The sequence below is a fragment of the Chiroxiphia lanceolata genome, chromosome 8 (assembly GCF_009829145.1).
Source record: "Chiroxiphia lanceolata isolate bChiLan1 chromosome 8, bChiLan1.pri, whole genome shotgun sequence".
Lineage (NCBI taxonomy): Eukaryota > Metazoa > Chordata > Aves > Passeriformes > Pipridae > Chiroxiphia > Chiroxiphia lanceolata.
This window is the reverse complement of record NC_045644.1, coordinates 17,740,363-17,764,030: the sequence shown is the minus strand read 5'-3', so window position 1 is coordinate 17,764,030 and position 23,668 is coordinate 17,740,363. Positions and strand designations below refer to the sequence as shown.

Genomic DNA, 23,668 nt, shown 5'->3' with positions numbered 1-23,668 from the left:
TGCTGTGGTCTAGCTTTTACAGCTTCAAAACCACTGGAACAAAAAAAAAAATCAAACAAAAGAAAAACCCACAAAAAAACCCCAAAACCCAAAAAAACAACCAAAATATCCCACCCTTTCAGATATGTTATCATCAGGCAACCTGGCCTGAAATCTTTTAGGAACCTATGAAGATTAGCTACTCCTCCCTCATTCCATGGGGCTTCCATAGTCTTGGTCTAAGGCTAAGCTAAAATATCATCAAACAAGTGCAGTCCACATGTAAATCCATTACACAACAACAACAACCACAAAAAAAACTTACAGAGCACCAGTGGTGTTACTGTAATTCAAAGGCAGCTGGCTATAAAGCTTTGGGCATATTTTGGAGAGCAGTGGTAATGAGATGCATGTACATATCTTCTTAAACCACACAAATTGTATTATGCAATGCAAGGAGTGCAATGAAACAAACTTGTGGTATAGCTGCCTGCAGATTTACGTTCAAGGGGCTACTGGCACTCTGCCATTCCTGTTTATATTCTACTCACATTACTTCTGTGTTTATCCTGTTTCTACAGTGCAGGACAGTCACACTAGTTTTTATTCAATTTTTCCTCTTTGAAAATAAAGCAAATACAGTACAGCATAATACTATTAAGAACATTCCTTGCAAAAAATCAGATACCGTTGATTTGTTTTAGGTATATTCACATATCACACATATCAAATGGAAAGCACCAAGTCCAGGACTCTGTTAGTTCCTCCTTCTTTCTAGAACTGGGAAAAAACACCCAAACTGTTTTGGTGTATGCAGTACCTTTGGAAGACACATGTTTTTTAAAAGTTCTTTTTCTCATAAATTGCAGGACTAGAAGACCAACAGTCAAACATAACTATATAATGAGAAGTGATAGAGTGTAAATCAAATGGGACAAAACATCTCTACCTGTGTAAAATTCTTATCTGGAAAATGCAATGACAAAAGGGACCCAAAGGCCTCTAGTATTATTGGTGTGATCACAGGAAAGCCAAGGAAACCTTACTATGACAACAGCCAGCTAACATGAGAATTCTACTTTCCCCAGATAGTAAGGCATCTGAGAGGGGAAACTGGTTGCAGATGACAGAGGAAATAAAGGGCATAAATTGAGTCATAAACCTAAATCTTTGTCAGATTGAGGACAAGAAAGATTATTAGTATAATAATTAGTAGACCATCAGTTCCTTCCTTTCCCACCCACCTACTACTGCAGGCTCCTTTTATTTATGCCTTCTGTGACAGTTAAAGATCTGTTGATGTTATGAAGAAAAGCCCTGCAGAGTTGAAGCTCATCTCCCCCTCACTTTCACCAAGGGACAGAAACATGGAGAAAGGCACTCTGTCTAAGCAAGAACTTTGCTTTGGCAGTCTGAACAGCCCTTATGAGCAATGTTCTTTCCCTTTGTTGATGAAAAATATAGCATAGATAGATCACCTGGCCCAAGCACCAAGCTTGGTGTCCAGGCAAGCCAGTTTGAATGCTACCTGGAACCCTGAATGGACTAGGACACAGAATCATAGAATGGTTGGGTTGGTTAAAGACCATCTAGTTCCAACACCCCTGCCATGTATAGGGATGCCACTATCAGATTAGGGTGCTCAGGGCCCCAGCCAATCTGGCCTTGAACAGTCCCAGGAATAGGGCATCTGCAACTTCTCTGGGCAACCTGCTCCAGTGCCTCACCATCCTGAGAGTAGAGAATTTCTTCCTAACAATATCTAATCTGAATTTCTCCTCTCTTAGTTTAAAACTGTTCCCCTTGTCCAATCACTATCTGCCCATGTAACAGAAATGACTTACACATCTAACAGCAACAGCCAAGACTAAGGAATAATAGTCAGAAGAGTACATAGGTGTAGTCGGATCTTACCATCCTGCCCATCCCTGTGGCCAGACTTTGCAGCAGTCCAAGTGGTTTCTACAGTTATCCTCTGGCAGTTCTGAGATGAGGTTAGAGGTTGTGGTTGCCGTCTTTCATCCCAACTGAAAAAAAGCATGCAGCAGTCACAAAGCAGTGATAACCTTTTCCCTCTAAAGCCTTTTCTGCCAATATCTCTATGGCCAACTACACAATTACCTTAATTTACACTTACTCTCCACAACTTTAACTGATCCCTGGCAGAGCTGTTGGTGCTCTTCTTTTATAGGAAACAAAAAATTTATGTCCCTTAATTTAGACATTTCAAATAAAACTCCCCAAATTAGTAACATTTATAATCTAGTCCTTGATTATTTCTTAGGAGTATCAGCCTGTGAAGATAAAGTAGGTGTTGGAGGTGAATAATCTTTTTTTTTTTCCCACGCCATAGTTTCTATTCTGCAAAGAGCTTTAAAAAAATACAAACAAACCGGTAATGGATTCAAACTATTAGGTATGTAAAAAAGCTAAAAAACTCATTTCAAATACATTCTCCTTTGTCTCTATCAAATCTATCTTGTACCTAAGTATTTGGCTCAGTGTACTGCTGCTTATCTTTAACTAGCAAACCTAAATATACAAAATGTAAGTGGAAAACATGCAAGTTCACAACCCACTGATTGAGAAATACTGTTCATCATTATAAAAAAAACTATTGCAACAAGTGGCAGAGCATTTGTTGGAGAAAACAACGGCCTTTGCTCCTGACTGCTCCCCCACAGACAATTATCCTCATGTATCTATACATACTGGTTTTGTTTGCCTGAATGTCTTCACTTTCTTTTCAGTTCAGCATTTTTACGTGGTCCTTCACAATGCAATCAGGAGGGAAGCGACAGTTCTAAAACAAGCACTTTGAAAGACCGACTGGCTAACAAGTATGAAAGACTCACTCTTCCTTATTCAGCACTGCCACATCTGAAGAGGAGGAGAAACTGGTTCTACCATCAACAGTCAGCTGCACAGACATTTTTTACTTACACTGGTCTTTACTCTCAGAGCTTAAATGCTGACATGAAATTCCCATGGATATTAATGACAATGTAACAGGTAACAACAGAGAACTTCACTTCCTATGCCTGTGTGTGAAAGAGGAAAAAAAGGTATCTCTTGGAACTAGCTAGACACACTACAGACAGAACTGGCTTACTCCTCTAACTCAGGAGGAAACACACCGTGTCCACTAGAGTGTAGAAAGGACACAGAGGTTTTATTTTTTTCTTCTAAAATAGTCCAGAGATGGGAATCAGAGTAAAACAGAAACATGCCACACCTTTAGGATTTCTCCACTAGCAGGGAAGTGTATGTCTGAATGAGGATTCAAGCACATGGTTAAGTCCAAACACCACAACTCATATGGAGTTAAAACTTTAGTACAATATGACTGTGCTTTCAGACAGACAAACCTTTCTGTTTAGGTTGAAAAAACATTTAATGTGTCCTTGTGAGACGAAGCTGAAACCACAGATAATAATACTCAAATGCTAATATTTTTAAAAATACCTTTTTTATGCATGCTTGCAAAGAATGAAAGTCTTGTGTAGGAAGGGACTGTGCTATAAATGACAACTTTGGCCCTAAAGGCTCCAACTACCTAGCAACAAAGAAGGAAAGCAACCTTATGCTAACGTTGGGTAGGTTTGCCATAGTAATATCTTCTGAATATTTCTGGAATTAGTGACCTTTCAAAGTAATTATCACAGTGAAGAGCCTGTTCCATGCAATCCATTTTGTTCTGTTCAAGAGGCCAATTTAGAGCTTTCAGGTTTTCACAAGATCAATACAAACTATGTACACACAAAAAAGAAAAACAGAACTATAATCATAGACTTCTGTCTTTTCATTAGATACATGGTGAAAAAACCCCTCCAATAGAAAATAACTTTCAAGGTCTCTCCTGAATAGGAGGCAACTTGTATTCCACTGCAGGAACCTTAGGGTCACCAAAATCTTTGTTTTCTTGTAATAAAACATAACTAATACAAACATGCACTTGGTCTAATGGGAATTTAAGTCTCAAAGATACGATATGGGTCTTCAAAACGAGTTCTTTTAAACAATTATTAACCTCAAAGGCTCTAAGAAACATATATGCCATGGAGCACAAAGATTTTGTATTATCTTGTAACATATGGCAGAATACCCTGAGACACACTTTGGCACTCATATAGAAAGTCCTAATTATAAATATTTATTGTTCTTTTCGACCCAAAATGGTAAATCAGACTCTTTGATCTCATGAACACTGCTAACCAAATTTGCTGTATTTAACCTTAATTTTCTCATGGGAGTCAGATAAAGAAGCTACAGTTTCTTTTGGTGCCAGCACTGTTGCACATAGAATGAGAAAACAAAAGCACTGTGTATCCCCTGTAAAACAGGAGATAAAGATACTTGTTTTTGTTTAGAAAACCCTTGTATATCCACTGAAAACAGAACTGATACAGCTAAGACACCTATCCCTCATATTTTTTGCCTGACTGCTCTAAATGTAGTATGCACTAACTGATTTGATTTCTCTCCATTTATAAAATTTACTTAATATACCAAAGGTGATATTCCTCTTAAAAGGAAAGAGGAAAACAAAACAACAAACACACAAACAAACAAAAACCCAAGACATAAACAAAAACCTCAAATAAAAATAAACAAATGAACGAAACAAAACAACAAAAAAAGAGAAAATATAAGCAGAACAAGCACATAAATCAGAAAAGTACAGCTACCCTGTCAGATAAAGGTATGGAAGGTATGAGAAAAATACTAATGCAGGGGTTATGAGGCATCAGTGGTCATGTATTGCAAATAACAGAATACCCACAAATGATATTACATTAGTCTCCATTCACAGGCACAACTGCAATCTGATATAAGCTGAAATTGATATGTGTGACCTAAAATCCTAAACCAAAAAAAGATGTCTGATTCATTACCTCCTTATTATTGACAGTTTTCAGACCTTAGATCCTCCCAGAACAAACTAAAGAACACATACATAAACAAAGTAATTTTTAGAGATTAATTCCTATATTTTGAGGCATATGCAAAGAGCAGTGGTGATTGACACATCATAAATACTTTCATAGGAATAGCAAAGATAAACAATCAGTGAAACATTAACCAAAAAAACCCTCAAAAAAATCAAACAAAAAAAGCATATCTCCTGCAGAGAGAAATCAGTCTGGAACACTAATTTCAGTGAAATAAAAGTCTGTGATTAAAACAAAAATCCCACAGTTCTCCATCCCTAATCACCAACCAAGTTTAGGTTTGATTATAAGCAGATTGACTTCAGTCACAGCACAAAGTGATATAAGGCAAAAGGAAGTAGACATAACATAGCTCTGAATTTAAATACTTTGCAACTACATAGTGCTCTGTACCCACAGATCTTCAGACCTTTCACAAAATGTGAATAACTGTACCTCTCACCTCTCATTTAGAGAAACAAAAGCAACAATGATAAAACAAAAAGTAGTGAGAACTGAGAAGGACCTGCAGACAGGTCTCACCTTCAAACTGAAATCTACATTTGGATCAGTTTGGCCCAAAGCAGAACTTGAAATACTCATGCCCCTCAACTGGAACATTTAGCAGCAGAATTCCAGAGTCATTCTCAGATTTTTAACTCGTTTGCCTAGGCAGAGTCAGCGCTGAAATGGAAATCTGAAATTCTGATGATTTTCAAACATAAGTCTATCTTAATTTTCTTACAGAAATTGCCACTTTTCTCACTCACAGATTTAAGAAACAGCTTCGGTTCCCCAGAAGCTGTATTCTCAGCAAAACTGGCTATTAATCCAGCAGTGCTTTAGGTAGGCTGATTAGCAGCTGAACTTACATTTCATCAGACAGAGAACAAGCTGTCTTCCATTTCATATGGCAGGGCCCTGGCAAGACTCCTCCTTCATGCTGCTTATTGAAAACAGGATCCATTTAAATTTAAAAACAAACAAACAAACAAAACCCCTTGCTTGCAGCTTCAGCAAATTAATTCATCAGTATTATCTTCCTTTATTGAAGTTCCTTGAGCCTATTAGAAACACACATTTTCACTTTACTGACGTTTCTGCTTGTAAAATTCAATGAATGCCTATTTATCTTTGCATGTACATCCACACAAGTTGTGTCATCTGGCCGTTACCAGTAGGATCAAAGTTCCAAGCACACAGGTAACTGACCTCAAAGTACGGTGTTTGAAGTCCTTGTTTGACATGACTTATGTTACTCTCTACGTCAATAGTTATTTCATCTGTTGTTTGTTATATTTACAACTGAACAAAATAAGGAGAATAGAAACTACTACTCAACACAGCTTCCTTAAGACATTCTCCTGTTTCAGTACAGGAATAATTTCAGCTATACTAGCCTACTTTTTAAGAATAAGGCTGTACAGCATCTGCAATGAATATGATTAATTTCTAATGTTACTATAAATTTAAGCTCTCAATTTAAAAATCATAGTTGAGAAACATGAACATCTCACTAAAATATGCCAGGCTTTCTTCTTCATTGCTTCAGCTGAAAATCATTCAGAACTATTACAATAAGATTGTGTTTCATATTTTCATTGCATGATGAACACCCAACAGGGAGGCAACCTGTGACTTCTTTAGGGAAGAGTGTATGTATAGCCAAATGAAACTGGGTTCCCAGTAACCAGGGACACTGAACTTCGATATGAGTTAATGATACAGAGGAAGAAGAGGAACAAAGGCAACTGAGGGGGGTGAAATGGGAAGATGAGTAACAGACTTACCTAATAAGAGGCCAGAAATCCCAAGTTTATAGGCTGAGTTCTCTTCCCTTTATAGGCAGGCATTGGCATTAGTTGTGGTTTCATCAGATCAGCCCTGCACTGTGATAGTATCTTACAAACTGCAGCCAAGGCGGAGTGCGGAGGGCAGGGAAAGACAAAGAAACAAAACAGAAAGAGTGGGTTAGAGGCAACAACATAGTATCATATCCATCCCAAGTAAATATGGCATGAATCTTCCCACCATACCCATATCAATGTTCTCAATAGTATTCAAACAATTTATTAAGAATTCTGAGGTGAAAAGTTTATTCAGAAGAATGTTCATGTGATGAGGCTTTAATAAATCACCGTTCCTGGATGGAAAGAAATACATACCACACTAGATTTTCCTAGTCCAAGTACACTACTTAAGCTCTTGGTGGCCATGTCTGCTTTAGACACCCAGAAGCTAGCTACACCATCCACCTAAAACTGAAATCAAAACATCAGATTAAAGAAATTTGCATGTGTAATACATCCTTGAGCAGCACTGTGGTATAATTTGCAGGGTATAGCTACATTTGTTATACCCAAAATCAAGCCTCATGTTTAGTTGTAACAGCAACAGCCAGTAGCACCTATTTCTGAGTCACTTGTCTTGGATAATTAGTTTGCCAAGAGCATGAGTCACCGAGTCAGAAATTAGTTAGAGAATGACTCATTTCTAACTTTATACTAATATTATACTTAAAAATAAAAAGGACTCCTCTCTTACCCCAAAATTGTTACATGTTTTGGTTCTTTTCACAATCCCAAAATGTGCTTTATATAGAAAATCTGGATTAAATGTTGGAATAATTATCTTCTCTTTATAATGCCATTCACTCAGAAAGATCCTACAGTGCTTTATAAATGTGTGTGTATTTTTCAGTGCACCCACATATATGATGAAGTGTGGCAGTATGACCGTACTTGGCAACATTATACAAAAGCACCTGACTGAATCTGCAGTCAGATCCTATAATTTGTTGAAACAAGAAGGGAAAATTCAGATGCACAAAACTGAATTAGTAACAATGAAATTTTGCTGTTTACACCTTTTTGCAAAATGGGGTTTATTCTGACTACAAAGGGTCAGATCAGCCAGTTTGTGGTAACACTCTTCATTTCAGTGGGAATCTTCCAGTTTCTTCAGATTTCAGCTGTGACCAAAGTTTCAGTAAGGAAGGCTGACCTGTTTCATAACTCTGCTTATTCTTGGCTCCAGCATGTTGTGACAACATGAGGCAGGGCAGCATCAAATTGAGAACAAGATGTTAAACTGCATTTGGAAATACTCTCTAACTCTGCAAGTCTGGTTATGCCCAAAGACTGCAATCCAGGCAGCCACCTGCATATTTGAGTCCTTGCTGAAGAATTGCCAAAGATGTAATTTACAATTTAGCCAATCTAAGACTGCCTAACACAAGAGAAGCAGCCCTGCCCTTCTGTCCCACCAGCACTTCTGCTGTTCCAGTATCTGTTTGGCCACATAGATCTACTTGCTGATTTGGCTGAAAATAATGGCATAAGAACATGTTAAAAAAAATTAGCTGCTCATTAGTCCACCCTCTGAGAAGCAACTGAGACTTCATAAGTTTTCATCATCGTTCATCTGCTGGTCCCCTCTGAGTGAGGAAGGCTTTTTCTCTTCAAGGACTGCGAAGAGCACTGTTGTCCAATTGCAAGGCACAAATACAGTCTCTTTTTTTCAGAAGTATGATTTTGTTCTATGCAGGGCAGATGTCTAGCTCATATCAAGCTCTCTGCCTTCTGTTTTTCCTACAGGATGGGCAATGCTCAGCCTGTAATATAGTAAAATATAAGCTTTAAAAAAAAAAAAAAAAGACAAGCTCACAGCAAAACAGGAATGCCCTGGGCCATATGCTATTGTCAAAGAACCATTATTTTCAAGTCCTTTAAAGATAAATCACTGGTTAAGAAATTTTTTTCCTAAATGTTCATTCCTTGCCCTTTTATCGTACTGAAGGATAACCATGTTACCCAAAACTAGACATTAATTTTGATATCTAAACTAAGAGGCTAGTGAAGAAAGAAAGGTTCCTCCAGAGAGTAATTTGGATTACACTTCTATTGCTTAGCTGTGCCAAGAGTTAAACAAGAGCATTTCTCACCACTGGCTGTACAGGAAGCTCAAGTTAAAAATCTGAAGGTCAGTGGTGTGACAATACCGCTCCAATCACATCTTCACGTGAGTTAAAGCAGAAGCCCCGAGTGCCCAAAGCCATGATGGCATTCCAAAGAAGGGTACATTATGTCAGAGAACAGCACTGATTTCTGAGGTCAAGACAGCTGGCTGACACTTGGAAAGAATAAAAGAAGCTCTGTCTTGGGTGTCAGAGACAGAAAGATGAGAAATACTACACTGAAATACTGTAATGGCTACACTGTAACATGGTCTGCTCCTTGGATTTAGCCCATGTTATTTGAGCAGTAAGTTTCTTGCTCTTGATCCACATCTTTTTGAGGATATATATGTTTTATTTTTGAGACACAGAGGTGTCCAGTCTTTTGGCTTCTACACAGAACTTATATATGTATGTACACACACATCCCCTCCTTTAGTGGAAATCTTTCAGTTTCTTCAGCTATCAGCTATATATCTGATATATATTTGGATATATCTTGGTATCTTGGCCAGTTTCCCTATTTCAAAATTGCATTACTCTAGATATGTATTGACTTCATGTTCCAATTTACTTATCTTGTTAAGTTTTTAGTAAGATGACAGAGCAACAATTGAAAATGTAACTTCTAAAAATATACTTGGTAAAATCTTCTGGGGCTGTTCTGAGGGCTCTGAGACCATTAGGCAGCTATTTAGAACCTGTGTTTTTTACATAACACTACAAAAAAAAGAGAAACAATATTCTTAAAAAGTAATCCTAAGGATTAAAGCTCAAATTTCTTACACCATGAAGAATTTTAATTAGCAGCTTGGAACTGAAATAAAACTTCTGAAACCTCAATTGAAATAAAACTCAAACATATGCTTCATTTTAGGGAAACTCAACCCTGAGATTTTACTTTTAAATTATGGTTACTCATGCTGGTATTTATACAGCTCTGTGGATGATTGAGAAAGAATCAACAACACATGGAGAGAAATAAAGTTTTACTAATAAGATCTGGAATGCATCTCCAGCCCTTAACCTGGAGCTAACACACTGTCTGTGTCACGGATAGCAAAGAATGGCAACAGGCCTAGTCTCAGACATTATGCAAACATTTCGCAGAACTTAGGCACAGCTTTAGAAATAAAAAAAGAAAGAAGAAAAAAGAGGAGGCATTTCAGGGAACCAAGAAAAATTTGGATGCACAGTTCAAATACCCTTCATGAGATATAAAAACATTTCCTGAAGTAGGCAGTGTTTCTGGATGGCATTTTCTCTATCAACAATGCTATCCATTTTGATGACCCAAAAACTTGAAATCCATAGCAAAACCATAATGCAAGATCCAGACTATGTGAAAACTGTCCAAAACTCATGCTGACTTCTGTATGTATAGGATTTAGTATTCCACTTGAAGAGCCATTTCTAACAGTATGTCCTGAAACATCAGTATCATGTTGGCTAGGAGAGAAGGATTTTACACAACTATTCAATACCAACCATCAGCCTTCCTGTTCGTGGATTCTCTGTCAAGATTTCTAATTATGTGATTACCAGTAACTCAGAAATGTCTCATTCACAGGACTCAGCAGGGTCACACACCAACTGTGTCTGGTTGGGATGGGATTCATTTTCTGGGGCACAACGCAAATGTCCTACAGACTATATTTACACAGCATGCAGTTTAAGAGTAGTCATCTTTTCTTATAAAAATACAATTTCATAGAATAAAACCTTTGACTGTATATATTATTAATTATATTTTTTGTTATTATTATTAATGTATCATTATATTAACAATAGTTTTACTATTCAACACACATATCTCAAACACCTAATAACTAACTATGCTATTCATTATATGACTATTAACCAGTCAGACAAAACAGCTGATACATTTATAGGACAAATCCTTGTGTCACAACGTGAAAACAGTTCTTACCATTTTCTCCAGTGGAGGCTTCTTTTGCTGTTACATTGACTACTATGATATCATGTTGTTTTGCCTGATCAGCCGACTCATATCTAAATGTTTCAGCCCCTTTCAGCAATAAAGAAGCAAAATACTTAACCATCACTAGTGGTCTTACAGCATCGTGTTGCCAGAGTTACAGAAAGATCCCAGAAAAAGCAGGAGAAAAAACAAAGTATATTTTATTTAGTTAGTTAGTTAGTTCTCCAATTAGTAAAGCTTTAGTCTCCTTTGGTAGTAAAAAATATATAAATATATACATACATATATACACAAAATATTGCTCAATTATTATTCACCTCGATATCCTACTAAAAATTGGCAGTTCAAATGAGTGAGTCATAGAAACATTTAAGAAACATATTTTACCATTATTTATGCTGTGATGATGCTAAAAGCCCTCTCTGTGGTTAAGAATCCCACTATATTAGGAGAACCCAAGTACAACCACCCTAATGGAAGGCCCTAAGGATCCTGCCTTGAAAAGTTTCCTGTTCATAACAACAAAAGATTTAAATATGGATGGGTGGGTGGAGAAAATATACAGCACACTCATACTGAAAAAAGAACTAACTGCCTTACCAATTCCTCAGAATATCTAAGCCATTCCCTTGCTTTAGTTGCAAGATCCTGTGTAGAACACCATCACCATGAGGCACTTGGTTACACACACTTATGAAAAAGCTTTTCAAACTAAAATAGCCTGACAACCCAAGTACACTGAAATGCTTGGTAAGAATAACGATCCAAGGCACAATGATTTCAGGTATGTTGATGAGGGGTAGAAGGTTCTGATTTCAAAATGCTAGATCTGACCTTCAAGATGGTGACTACTTATATTAATGCACTACAGAGAATAATTGATTTTGAAACTTTTTGGTTCAATTACAGGATTAAAAGGTTGGTTACAGCTGAAATAATCTCTTTAGCTCATCAGAGAATTATGCAATAATTCAAAGAGGGACAGAAGGAATACCAGACGGTTGAGGGAGAAACAGGAAGAAACAGCAATAGTTTTTTTGTCTCTCAGTTGCATTCTTTCCAAAGTCTTGAATTATACAAATTGAAAGAAATGCAACTCATGTGTATTTCAGAAAATATGCTTCAAATCTTCTCCTATGTAAGACAGTAAAGCTCTTGTTGAAGGAGTAATACTACGTTTGCCATGCACAGGTTTTCATGTGAAGCTATAAAGATTTAAAAATGGTATGTTGAGCACATGTAGCATGTTTTCATTACACAAAACACTGGCATGGGACCAGGTGGCCTCACTGCATCTATGAGGAGAACAAGCCTTCTTAACACAAACATGTCTCCAGCTGTGAGCTCTCTGTCTTCTCTCTCCTCAGTGAATGACTTTTTAATCAGCTGTAATCACCGAGCCCAGGTATCCCCAGCACCTTCCCTGCTGGAGCAGCTAGCCCAGGGAAGCATCCAGAGGCCAAGCATTAAGGCCAAAGTCCAGCACCAGGTGCTACAGTTTGCCTCCTGCTACCCATCAGTGATCCCTCCTTCCTTCCAGCACCCTGGCTAGCTTTCTCATACTAGCATATGCTCCTCAAGTCCCCTCTTCGTCAGTGAATCTGTGATTCGTTTTCCAAACTGTATTTCATGTTCCTAGAGCACCTCAATGGAGCAGCCTCACAACCAGCTCCTTCCAGTGAAGGTTTCCTCCTGCCCCGCCCAAAACCCCACAATTACTCAGTTAACTAAATTAGCCATGAAACAGCAGCAGCATTTGCAGGCTGAGGACGGAAAGCTCCTGCCTCCCCCAGGGAAAGGGGGAGAGATGGGGAAAGGGAAAGTTGGCCCGATGCCCTGGCCAACTGCCCTTCTCTGCCCAGCACCACTGAGATATCCCTGTCCCAAAGCCACTACCTGTCCCTGGGGCAAAGCCTTCCAAGCCAGGGAGCACCCGTGAGACTCAAGAAGTAGCTCATTGCTTAAAAGAGATCATAAAAGAAAACATACCTACATTGCTAAAGGAAAATAAGCGAACGAACAGCCTGTGAAGTCACGAGTTCATAAAATCAGCTGTATGTGCATTAGAAATAGTGCCACCCCGAAGGCAACTGATGGCAGTGGGGCAGTGAGGGTACAGGATCAAATTAAAGGAAATGTACCCACCAGGCTGTGGAAATAAGAAGGATAAACAACATAAACTGCCCTGAAAGATAGGGATTAAAAAGGGCTGGCATGGCAGACTACCAGAAGTATTACATAAGGCACCATTTTCCTCCAAGACATCTCTGTGACAACAAACAGGAGTGCTCTTGCCAGTCGGCCCCAAACGAACCCTGCAGAAGGACTTGGCCTGCATCCACGATGGGAAGACAGTGCTGTCAGGGCACGGGGAGCCACAGCAGAACCAAGACTGATGAGGGAAAACTGAAGTACTTTGTTAATTCCCTGGGGAAGGTACGTTGAGTACAAAGAAACTGAAGCCAGTTCTGGTTTGGCTGCTGCTCAGATGTGCTGAAGGATGCTGGGCAGTGTTGACTGTGTCTCTAATTACTTCTGACAGCAATGTAAAAGCAAGCTGAGAAATGCTGTCTCATAGGATATCATCTTATCACTCGGATGAGTAGACTATACACGACTTTTGAATCCCATCCCAAATAACAGGAATATTATTCCAAGGGTAATGGTAACAAGTAATTTATAAAAATCTTTTCCCCTTGGGAGTGGCAAGTTGCTACACAAGTTATAGAGAATTTAAAAAGAAACACAATCAAATTTCAGGGGTGAATGAGTTTCTGAATGATGTTTTGGCAGCAGATATACTTTTTGCAACTGGCTGTCGTTGCACAACCCACTTTAAGGAAACTATATTGGTGGAAAGTCATAAAGCTTATATACATAGATGAAGTTGCCTCATCTCCCATTTCAAAGCAAGCTGGATTGGTTATGCTGACCTAACGTTTTCTTTATCATGGTTTGTGTGAGACTAGGAACACATGTTAGATTGTGATTTAGTTTGCTCTTTCAGTATCCTAATGGTAGTCCTTTGAGATACTAGTTCAAATTAAAATTTAAAAATGTGCAGTATTATAAAAACAGTTTTAGAAATCTAATATTCAAACACAATCAAAATATTGCCTGTACCATGAGCTTTGTTATGCCCCAACTTAGCAAGAATAATTTTCTGCAGGACATAGAACCCCATCTTTTTAGGAATATACCTTGCAAAATATTTCAACAAGATCTTCAATTTTCCTTTCCAACAAGTAGAAGAGAACAGCTGTCAGGTTTGATCCCAGGAAACTCTCCTCTCTGCAGATACAACCTCTCACTTCCAAGCTTCGCAGGCTTTGCCCGTTCCTATGGGACACAAATCAAGTTTGACACTGATCAGGTTTGATCCCTTTCTTTCAGAGTCATTCTCAGTCTCCTTCTGGTATGGAAAAGTTGGTTTGGCATTAGGAAAGTTCAGTTGTTTTAATTCTGTTTAGGAGAGAAATCAAGATACTTTTAAAAAAGTGAGCCTAAGTCAAAGAACAACTTGAAGAACTTTTCAGTTTTGCTAGCAAACAATTTCAAATTCAACATTGCATCATTTTCTGCTGTTAAAACAGACCAACTCCTGCAACATGGCCTACATCCGAACTGAAATCAGGTATACATATTTTACTGATATGACACAGCCTCTCTTTAAAGAAAGATAGAATTAATCCCAAAGACAACCTCATCAAAGCAGCTGATACAGGATCTGTGTAGGATTATTCCTTTACAGAATTGCTTGGTCCCGCTGGCATTCTTTTCTTCAAATGAAAAACAAACGTTTGGTTTTGGCAGATACTGACTACTTTCAAGTTACTTGTCCTTTTATTTCAATTTAAAACAGGCAGACATTCCTTATTAAAGTTCAAAGAATTTCTGTCTGATTCTGAGAGAAACTCATGGGGACTTTTGTTACCAAATCCTGTACATTCCCATACCCTGATGTTCTAGAAAACAATGATCTGATTGGTGTTATGACATTGGTTTGAAAATAAAGGTGAAGGATTTCTCTCATTGTTGATTAAGAAATCAAATGCCCATCATGCAAACCTGGTACCCAGCAATAATTTCAATGTGGGGAAGGTTTTAAACAAAGGTGCCTTACTAAGTGTTTAGAACAGCTGTCGTTTGTCAGGACTGGAACACTGGGGGTAAGGCTGTCACAGGTGAGGATGGAAGGCTTAGACAAAGTAAAAAGCAAAGCCTTGCTGGTGAGTTTCGAGGTACAGAAAGGATTCCCTTCCTTTCTTAACTCCTTCTGAAAGAAGGGCTTAGGTGTGGTTGATGTGAAAACAGATATATTTATATAAATGAATTATTTATTATGACAAATTAACAAACAGGTGAACAGATGAAAAATCTTAATCAGAATTATTTACTACACAATATAAACACTAAAAATCTACTAGTAGAGTATAATATAGCATAAAGTAGTATGGTGCACCATAACAAAGCAATTATTGAAACAGTTATATTAAACCTAGCAAAAAGAAATAATTATTAAGTAGACATCCGATATAAGACCCATACCAACACTAGTGGGGAGATCTCTTTCTCTCTACCTCGAGGAGTATCCCTGGAGGGCATCCCTAGCTAAGGGAGGAATCTCCACACACATACCCCAAGAAGGGTTATGTCAGAAGAACCTGACTGCATGAGAGGGGACTGGACTTTTATAGTATAAAGTGCTTGACTGCTAGTCAAACACTCACAGGCCAGCTATCAGCTTATCTGTCAAATCAGACTTCAAAAAGCAGGGTGTTTATTCAAAGTCTAGTGAACCAGGATGTTTTTAACGTAAGTAACACCAAGACAACACCCCGGCTCGAGCAGTTGATCTTGCATGATAGCTTGATTGGATTTTAGGTCTAATGAGGGTAGGTCTATCCTGCCACAAAGGCACAAGCATATCCTGGACTTACAGGAGGTGTTTCCCAACTCAGCTGATCCCTGCTCTGATACACAGCATCTGCAGCTTGCGCAGGTCACCTGGCCTCTTCCCTCTCATCACTGCAATTATCCCGTTTATAACCAGATAACCGCAAATGCCCGTGGAAACAGCGCCGCTGTGACCACCCCGAGCGCTGACAGGTTTGAACTTACACACCTCCTTCTGCCGCGCCTGAGGGAGGCGAGGTCCGGGCGCTGCAGGCCCGGCGGGGCCAGGGCGCCTTCCTGCGGCAGCCGAGATGGTGTTGCTGCTGTCGCCGCTGCGAGGCCGAGTCCTGGCGGCCCCGAGTGCCGGCGGTACCGAGATCCCCACAGCCCCCTCAGAGCGCACCGGCCCCGCCGGAGGGCGAACCGGGGCACGGCAGCCCCGCCCCTCCGGGACTACATCTCCCGTCGGGCCTTGCGCCGCCGCACTCCCAGGAGGCCGTGCGGGCGCCGAGTGCTGCCATTGGTCGGATTCGAAAAGAAGCCGCGACGGGTGCGGAGGGCGAGGGAGAGACGCGGCGGGTGAGCGGGAATGGGAGCGGGAGCTGGGATGGGCGGTCGGGGCGGCTCCTGCGGGGCGCGGGGCTTTCGCTTGCACAGAGAAGGTGATGGAGGCCCGGGGTGCGGGCAGTTTTCGGTGTTCGTGCACGGCGTGGGTAACGCCCGGGCCAGGCCGTGCTGGGGCAGAGCCCCGGCGGTTGTGTCCCGTAGGAACGGGCAAAGCCTGCGAAGCCTGGAAGTGAGAGGCTGTATTTGCAGAGAGGAGAGTTTCCTCTTCATTTTTTTTTTTTTTTTTTACAGTGTAAGGGCTGATGCTTTAGGTTTTATATACGCTCCAGCGTGGTTTGGAGCTTTTTCTACCTTGCCTTGTGCTGCCTGGCAGTGCTGCAGGCTGCACGTGTGTGCTGTGACCACGCTTTGCTGTGTGTGCCGCTGGGGATCCCCTTCTTTTAGGGTGTCTGCAGCTCTATTGCCGCGGTTAGTAGAGTTATAATAACACTGTATGCCCTTACTTTTTAGTGGCTGCAGCCAGGCAATATAGTTGTTTACACCAGAATATCTGAAGCATTTGCAGTGCTGTGTGACACCATGTGGAGGCAGATATATAGTCTGCACCTTGGGCTTTGCATTCTGTCAGGGATTGAACCTCACTACCCTGAGTGCTGGGCTGTGTAAACACTTCTAGTGCCAGCTTTGGAACACAGCTTGATGTTTGCTTTTTGCCTCTTACGTAAAAAGATACAGAACGAGAGCATAATCTTGACAAATCACACTTAAAGCTTATATTTAAAGCAATTAAAAAGGCAGTTACCTAACAAATATATTTCCTGTAAAGGGCTGATAAGAGTTTTGCAGTGTAGCTTTGTGTAGCTGATGAATAAGACTTCAAATCGTGATAGCACAGGTACGTTTCTTTCCAACTGTAGCTTATTCACAGGTCAGTCTTTGTTCAAACTGTGATGGTATTTTGGGCTACGTTTTTCCTGGTTTTCATACAGTTGCCTGACAAAACTTAAAAATGTAGATTAGAAGAAACAAAGTAAACATTGGTGCTTAGTTTATGTATATTTTTACCTCATTTGCAGCTTGGTGACATTTGTCTAGCTGCTTAGAGGTCTCTGTCTGCCTTTTGCAGCTTAGATAGATTGAGCTGTTAAGTATTTTGACACTGAAGTGTAGAGGTCTCTCAGGTTTTTTTCATGGGGGAAACGGAGATAGGATTGGTTAACAGGTAGGCAACAAATACTCTTTTTGAACAAAGGGGTTTTGAACCAGCCCTGCTCTCTCTATCCATTGTTTTAATGAACACTGCATGTTCTCCATTAGTATTTAAAGAAACAGTTTACATGCTTTGCTGTAACTTAGGCATGGGAACGTAGTACTAGGAGACCACCGAATTGTTGTGTCCAAAGCTTCAAAATGTAGATGATGTGGTAGGTGTCTATTTGCTGGATTCCTTGCTGCCATAGTATATTAGTAATTGCCCAGTGAGTTGTTTGAATCTGTAACAAAGCCTGCCATGTCACACCTGTAATATCACAGCAAAAAGGAAGAGGAGAGTAAAGTGCAAAAAAAGTATACTAATGTTTTAAAATAAAATGCACTTTTTAAAGGTTATGTTGAAATTTACCTGTCTACTATCAACACTAAATCACTTAACTTATATTTTCTATAGCAAATTTTCACTGCTCAGATTCAGAAGTGCCCAAAAATAATTAAATTATGGATTAATAAACTAATCTACTGATCTGTAAAATTACTAGAAAGCAATACTTTAATTTGTACTTTGGTATGAGGTTTTCTAGTGCCCCTTTAATAGGTGAAACTGTCTATTAGTCTTTGGAATGTTTCTGAACTCTGTATTATGCTACATTGTCTTAACTTTATAGCATCAAATATTTATAAGGTCCTGCAGAGATAACCATGACATTCTAAATGGACACTACAGTGGGATGACGAAGTTCATGTGGAACCATACGATTAGTTTTTAGATTGTATCTTCCTTGTCAGAAACAAGTTTGTGGCATATGTGTAAGGCTTTTCCCTGGTTAACAGGTGCTTTCTGTTTAAACCAGAATGGCTCTTCTTGATTCATCATATTGCAAAGCCCTCTGCAGACCCACTCCCCAGCTACCAGAAACTTGCTATCTAAATTATGAATAGGATGAAAAAAGCTTTCTTCTTAAAGAAATTGCAGTTATCAGTTTAAAATTGACTGTCTTCTAAGGGACTTCAGAAACTCTGTTATATGATCAGGGAGCACAAAATAGTTTTATTTTATCTTGCAGAATGGATCCAACTTTGGATAATGACAGACTTTACAGACCATCCTATATTTCTAGCATTGAGCTATCTCCAAGATCAGGACCAGTAAGTGTGGAAGATCTTAAAACAGATCTCTCCTCTGAATTTTCTTTGGTTTCTTCAAGCTCGGACACAAGCCAGGTACAAAAGCTTTAATGTTTGGATTGCTTTGACATTTATTTTTTACAAAATAAGCTTAGTCCTTTCATCAATAAGAATAGTCAGAATTTTACAGAGAAGATGTAAAGCGTCTTCTGTATGTTTTAAATTTGGAAGAGATGCATAGGATTAGACTAAGTTGTGTGACATTGCATAGATGTGCCCTATTGGGCACATCAGTTTTCTCTGAATGAAGCTAATTGCTAGTTCATAGAATGTTTGTCATTCTTTATCTCTAGTTGGACTGAATGCAGTGTGTATATGTATCTGCTACAAGATTAACTCATCACAACCAACTTCTGCAGGGGCCTAAGCACTTGTAAAAAATGATGTAGGGAATTACTTTTGATTCACATGTTATCAAATAAGTCTATTCAAAAGAGCCTGGTTAAATAGAATTGCCTTAACATGCTAGTTGTCAGACAAAGAATAAAGAGTCTAACTTCCTTAATTTTTTTTTTTAAGGGGAGCAGTTTGGACTCTAAGGGACACATACAAGTTTGCCTGCGTATTAGGCCATTTACATCACTGGAAAGAGAAAATGGATCACAGGTGTGATGTTTATTTAGTTTAAAAATACCTTAAATTTGTTTTGTGGGAGTTTTTTTGTTTGGTTTTTTCCTCTAAATGGGCTCTCTATATTCCCTTCATGCCCGCATTGCTTGTGTTTCCTTTAATAGGACTGTGTTTCACTTGAAGACTCAACAAACATCATACTGAAGCCCCCCCACCACTGTCTGAATCGACTAAGTGAAAAAACTGCTGGACAGATGATACAGAAGTTCACTTTTTCACGAGTAAATGAGTTATCTTTAAAAGCTTTTCATTTATTCCTGGAGCACGTTGTTTAACTTGTATTACTTAATATCAAACAAACCGTATTTTTTGTTTAACTTTGTAGTCTTTAAGATTGTAAACAAAAAGAATTTAAAAGAGCCTTTAAAAGTCACTAATGATTGCTTAAACAAAGTATAAATGTTTCTTGGTAATACTCAGGTGTTTGGACCTGAAACAACTCAAGAAGAATTCTTTGAAGGTACCATGAAGGAACCGGTGCAAGATTTCTTAGATGGATGTAATCGTCTTGTTTTTACATATGGAGTTACAAATGCTGGAAAAACTTACACTTTCCAAGGTATAAGTAAAAACAAGTTCTTGAATACACTTCCTTTTTTTTTTTTTTAATTAAGGATTACTTCTAGCAGAAATATTATAACTTTTTCCTACATTTAAACTGTGGGCCCTGTACATGGGCTTCTCTTGATTATCAATAAATAGTCTTTATTGATATGGAAATCTCTTTCCATAACAAATATAAATGCCAACAGACAGTCACTGTTTACATAAACACTCAGTCATGTTGCTTTGTAAGGCTATAGTAATTTCAACCAGGTCTGTGAGACTTTTCTTTTTTCCTCCAAGTATCTAGTATGTCAGGAATGAGGGGGAGTTGGGAAAATAATGTTCTCTATAACAAGATACAAAAAATATGAAAGTTTTTCTACACCAGACTAGTGTTTTCTCAAGTTTTCTATTATTATTATGGTTACATGCATCTTATATGCACAAATAAGAAATAATATTTGCGTCTGTTTCAGTTATTATAGACAGAGAATAAATGTTTTGAAACATGTTTGATTACTTTCGTGTATTTCTGTCTTGTCATGAGTTCCTGAGCTTAATAGTATCCTAGGAGACCTTGTCTCCCAATGCTTCTGTTCTGTTAAAGCTCCATATCCTTTCTGGTCAGAAGATGTCATTCTTCAGTTATTTTTCAAAGCATTGTAACAAATAAAGTGATTTGATTCATGTGGAAACCATTTTTTTGTATCATCAAATGTTGTTCTGAATGCTATACCACTTATTTTATATAAAGAAATAGTAGAAGGACAATAAGTTTTGTGCCTTCTGAAGCTGATCTTTATTGAAGTACTTTCAGTTACCATTTATCTGGGGCAATAATGGGATGCTCTTTTCTGTCCTTATAAATAATAGGTAAATAACAAAACCCAAAAATTCCTGAAGTGTACAGTTCTTCCATGCTTGACTAGTTTGGGGGGTATATTGTGTGGTTTTTCAAGAATTTTTGGTTGACATCTTTTTAGAGTAGAAACTTTTTATGGTATTATAGTTTTAGGACTTGGATAAAAATTGGCAGGGCAGAATGTTGTGTACTGGGTACCGTGATTTCCTCTTCTGTTATTCCACTCTAGCATTACATAGGAGCCTGTATTCAGGCAATGGCAAAAGACTTAAGTGAAGGATGAAGCAGTTTTTTTAGGATTGTTCACCAGTAACTGTTACTTTGTTTGTGTTAGGTTGAATTACAAGTGGCATTGCAATAAATAAAAAAATTTTAGAGAAGAGATGAGATGGGGAGAAATACATGCAATGAAACAGTACTTAAGCTTAATATGTTATTTGGTTAATAACTTGTGATTTGAGTGCCAACCACATTTTATATAAGTTCTGACTTAGGTGACCCAACTAGTGCTATAACTTTTAAATGTCTGAAGAACAGGAGAAATTTATCAGCCTAATAAATTCTACTCTTCCCTTTTCTCTCACTTAGAACTTAAGTGAACCCTTTTTAAAGTTGGGTTTAGAAAGATGAAGTGTACACTGAGGCTTTTATTTGACTCCTTTTTGTCATTCAGGTGCACAAGTAGTATGTTATGAGAAAAGGGTCTGGGACAGGGAAAGGAGTGAGTCTTCACAAGGCTTTTAGAAGATTTTTGTAGGGTCTGTGGAGTTAGTACAGGACTGCAGCTAAAAGATCAGCCATGAGTTTTGTTTGAAGATTGCTTCCTTGAGAGAGAGTGAAGGCAGCCTATGAAATACAGTTGAAAAACTGTGAATCTTTATTAAATGTCTGTTGGTTGTGGGGTTTTGTTTGTTTGTTTTCCCACAAGGCTAAGCTTATGCAGAATACTCCAGCAGTTTTTATTTTATGTTATGCTCGTCATTGGTGTAGAGCATGAACTGTTGCTGAAAGTTGAATACTTTTAAAAAGACTCTAATGGCATTTCTATTACCTTGAGAATACAAAAACCCCTGTATGCCTTAAGATTTCTTTTTTTTCTGTCTTCATTTATCTGTATACCTTGTTCACACTAATAATTAGAATTTTTCTTTTGTATGTTCTTTCAGGGACAGAAGATGATGTTGGTATTCTGCCAAGGGCCTTGGATCTGTTGTTTAAAAGTATTCAAGGAAAGCTATACACAGCAATGGATCTCAAACCCCATCGGTGTAGAGATTATATAAAGCTGACCGAAAACCAAGTGAGAGAAGAAACTGCTATTAAAAATTCACTACTTCGCCTAGTAAAAGAGGTAGAGGAGCACTTTCTACACTGATGAGTACATGCATCTTTAGATAGCTCTATGTTCTCCATTTTTCAGTAGGAAGAGACTAGCTGTATTTAAGCATGGATATGTCTGGTGTCAGCCAGCTATTCAGATGAGCAGTAAAGTGAGCAATAGAGCTGATGAACCCTGTTCTCCTGTGGATTTCTGTCTCATGGCTGAATACTTGATGGACAAGTCTAAAACCCACTCTAAGTGTTTTTTTTTTTTTTTTTCTGTAGCTTGGACACCTGATAATTTATCCTCTGGGCTTACTAGCGCTTAATAAGAACTGAACACAAATAGTCTCCTTTCTATCTATGGGGATACTAGTAGGTGTGATCCTTTAAATAACTTACTGTCTTTCAGGGTAGTTGAAAAAAATTAATGATTTTGAGATTATTTTCCTCTTTCAGTTTGGCAAATATCTTCAAAGGAAGCAAAAATTTATTTGAAACAGCAGAACTATAACACCAGTGGACTTACAGATTTGAATTAAAAATCAATTTCTGCTGGACTTTATTCTTATATTCGCTGTTGAGCAGTCCAGAATTGCACTCCAGTTTTAGGAGCTGCCTGGAATTCTAAAGCTGTTTAGTCCAATTACAGTTATGGGGATTTGTATTTTGTATGAGCATATGCTTTTCTTGGTGTCTTTTCATTCTGAAATGAGGGGAATAATATAAAATAAAACTTAGCATATGTTAAGATTTGGAACTAGAAAGGTACAATTTTGCTTTTATTTGTTTTTAATACCACAACTCCCTTGTGGTATGCTAGGTTATAATGGCTGTTGTGGGAAGGAATATATCTGTTACCTTGATTTTTATCCATTAGTTAGCTGGGCTCCAGGCTGGAAGGTAGATGGCAGCAAAATTCTTTGACTTCAGAAGCACAGGCACATGCTCTCTACCTCTGGCATTCTTCAGAAAAGGCTGTCACGTGTGTGTTTGAGTGCACATATATATCCCCTCTACTTTGTAAAAATGTGGTTTTAAGAAGAATACTTTAGCTTATAAATTTGCTGGCAAAGTTTGCATCTACTTCAACAGAGACAGGTTTGGGTGGGTGATTTATATGTGTAAAGCTTAAATCTAAAAATTTTGATTACGCAAGTATTCCATTATTTCAGGAGCACTTATGGAATCCCAGCTTTTTATGAAAAATACTCTTGACAGAACACTAAAAAACCCTGACCCAAACCATACCTGTTTTTTACTTCTTGTTAGTTCACTTAAGCATACTTGTTTTGGTAGACGAATTTAATTTCTTTAGACACTTTCACTGGCAAGTCTGTGCCTATAAAAAAAGCTAACTAACCAAAATTAAGACTGGGAAGGGAGTGCTAGTGTATGAAGATTATAAGCTCTAGCTATAGGGTTTTGATTGGTTTACTTTTTTTTTTTTTTTTTTTTTTAAAAATAGCTCAGCAAAAAATTTTTTCTGAAACTTTGAGTTTATTTCAACTGTATCATTTATTTCAAACATGTATCAGGAAGCAATAAGTTACTAATTTAATTTTTTTAAGTGAATGAGTGTTCTACATCTACCGCTGTTTCTGAGGGTTGGCCTAGTACGGTATAAGATATGAAATTGT

General features: G+C 38.3%; 2 protein-coding genes across 9 annotated transcripts in view; one reads left to right on the top strand and one right to left on the bottom strand.

Moving 5' to 3' along the window:
• PANK1 (pantothenate kinase 1) overlaps positions 1-7,171 on the bottom strand; it is a 36,185-nt gene extending 29,014 nt beyond the window's left edge. Inside the window, exons 1-3 of one of the 5 annotated variants that reach the window (XM_032694526.1) lie at positions 7,076-7,171; positions 6,701-6,819; positions 1,894-2,006 (exon numbers count right to left, since the gene is read on the bottom strand). Coding sequence is in view for 4 of the 5 variants with exons in the window: in XM_032694519.1 (XP_032550410.1) it covers positions 1,894-2,006; positions 2,101-2,204 (217 nt within the window). In the remaining variant the exon portion in view is untranslated. Of the gene's footprint in view, positions 1-1,893; positions 2,007-2,100; positions 2,220-2,834; positions 2,927-5,782; positions 6,036-6,700; positions 6,820-7,075 lie in introns of those variants that run through there. The other 4 variants (XM_032694520.1, XM_032694521.1, XM_032694519.1 and 1 more) reach the window with 4 other exon arrangements.
• A 9,032-nt stretch (positions 7,172-16,203) lies between these two features.
• KIF20B (kinesin family member 20B) overlaps positions 16,204-23,668 on the top strand; it is a 38,272-nt gene continuing 30,807 nt past the window's right edge. Inside the window, exons 1-8 of one of the 4 annotated variants that reach the window (XM_032695269.1) lie at positions 16,253-16,282; positions 17,397-17,409; positions 18,367-18,454; positions 18,550-18,706; positions 19,190-19,276; positions 19,405-19,521; positions 19,721-19,859; positions 21,875-22,059. In XM_032695269.1, the coding sequence (XP_032551160.1) occupies positions 18,417-18,454; positions 18,550-18,706; positions 19,190-19,276; positions 19,405-19,521; positions 19,721-19,859; positions 21,875-22,059 (723 nt within the window). In that variant the 5' untranslated portion in view covers positions 16,253-16,282; positions 17,397-17,409; positions 18,367-18,416. Of the gene's footprint in view, positions 16,283-16,383; positions 17,166-17,396; positions 17,410-18,366; positions 18,455-18,549; positions 18,707-19,189; positions 19,277-19,404; positions 19,522-19,720; positions 19,860-21,874; positions 22,060-23,668 lie in introns of those variants that run through there. The other 3 variants (XM_032695268.1, XM_032695271.1, XM_032695270.1) reach the window with 3 other exon arrangements.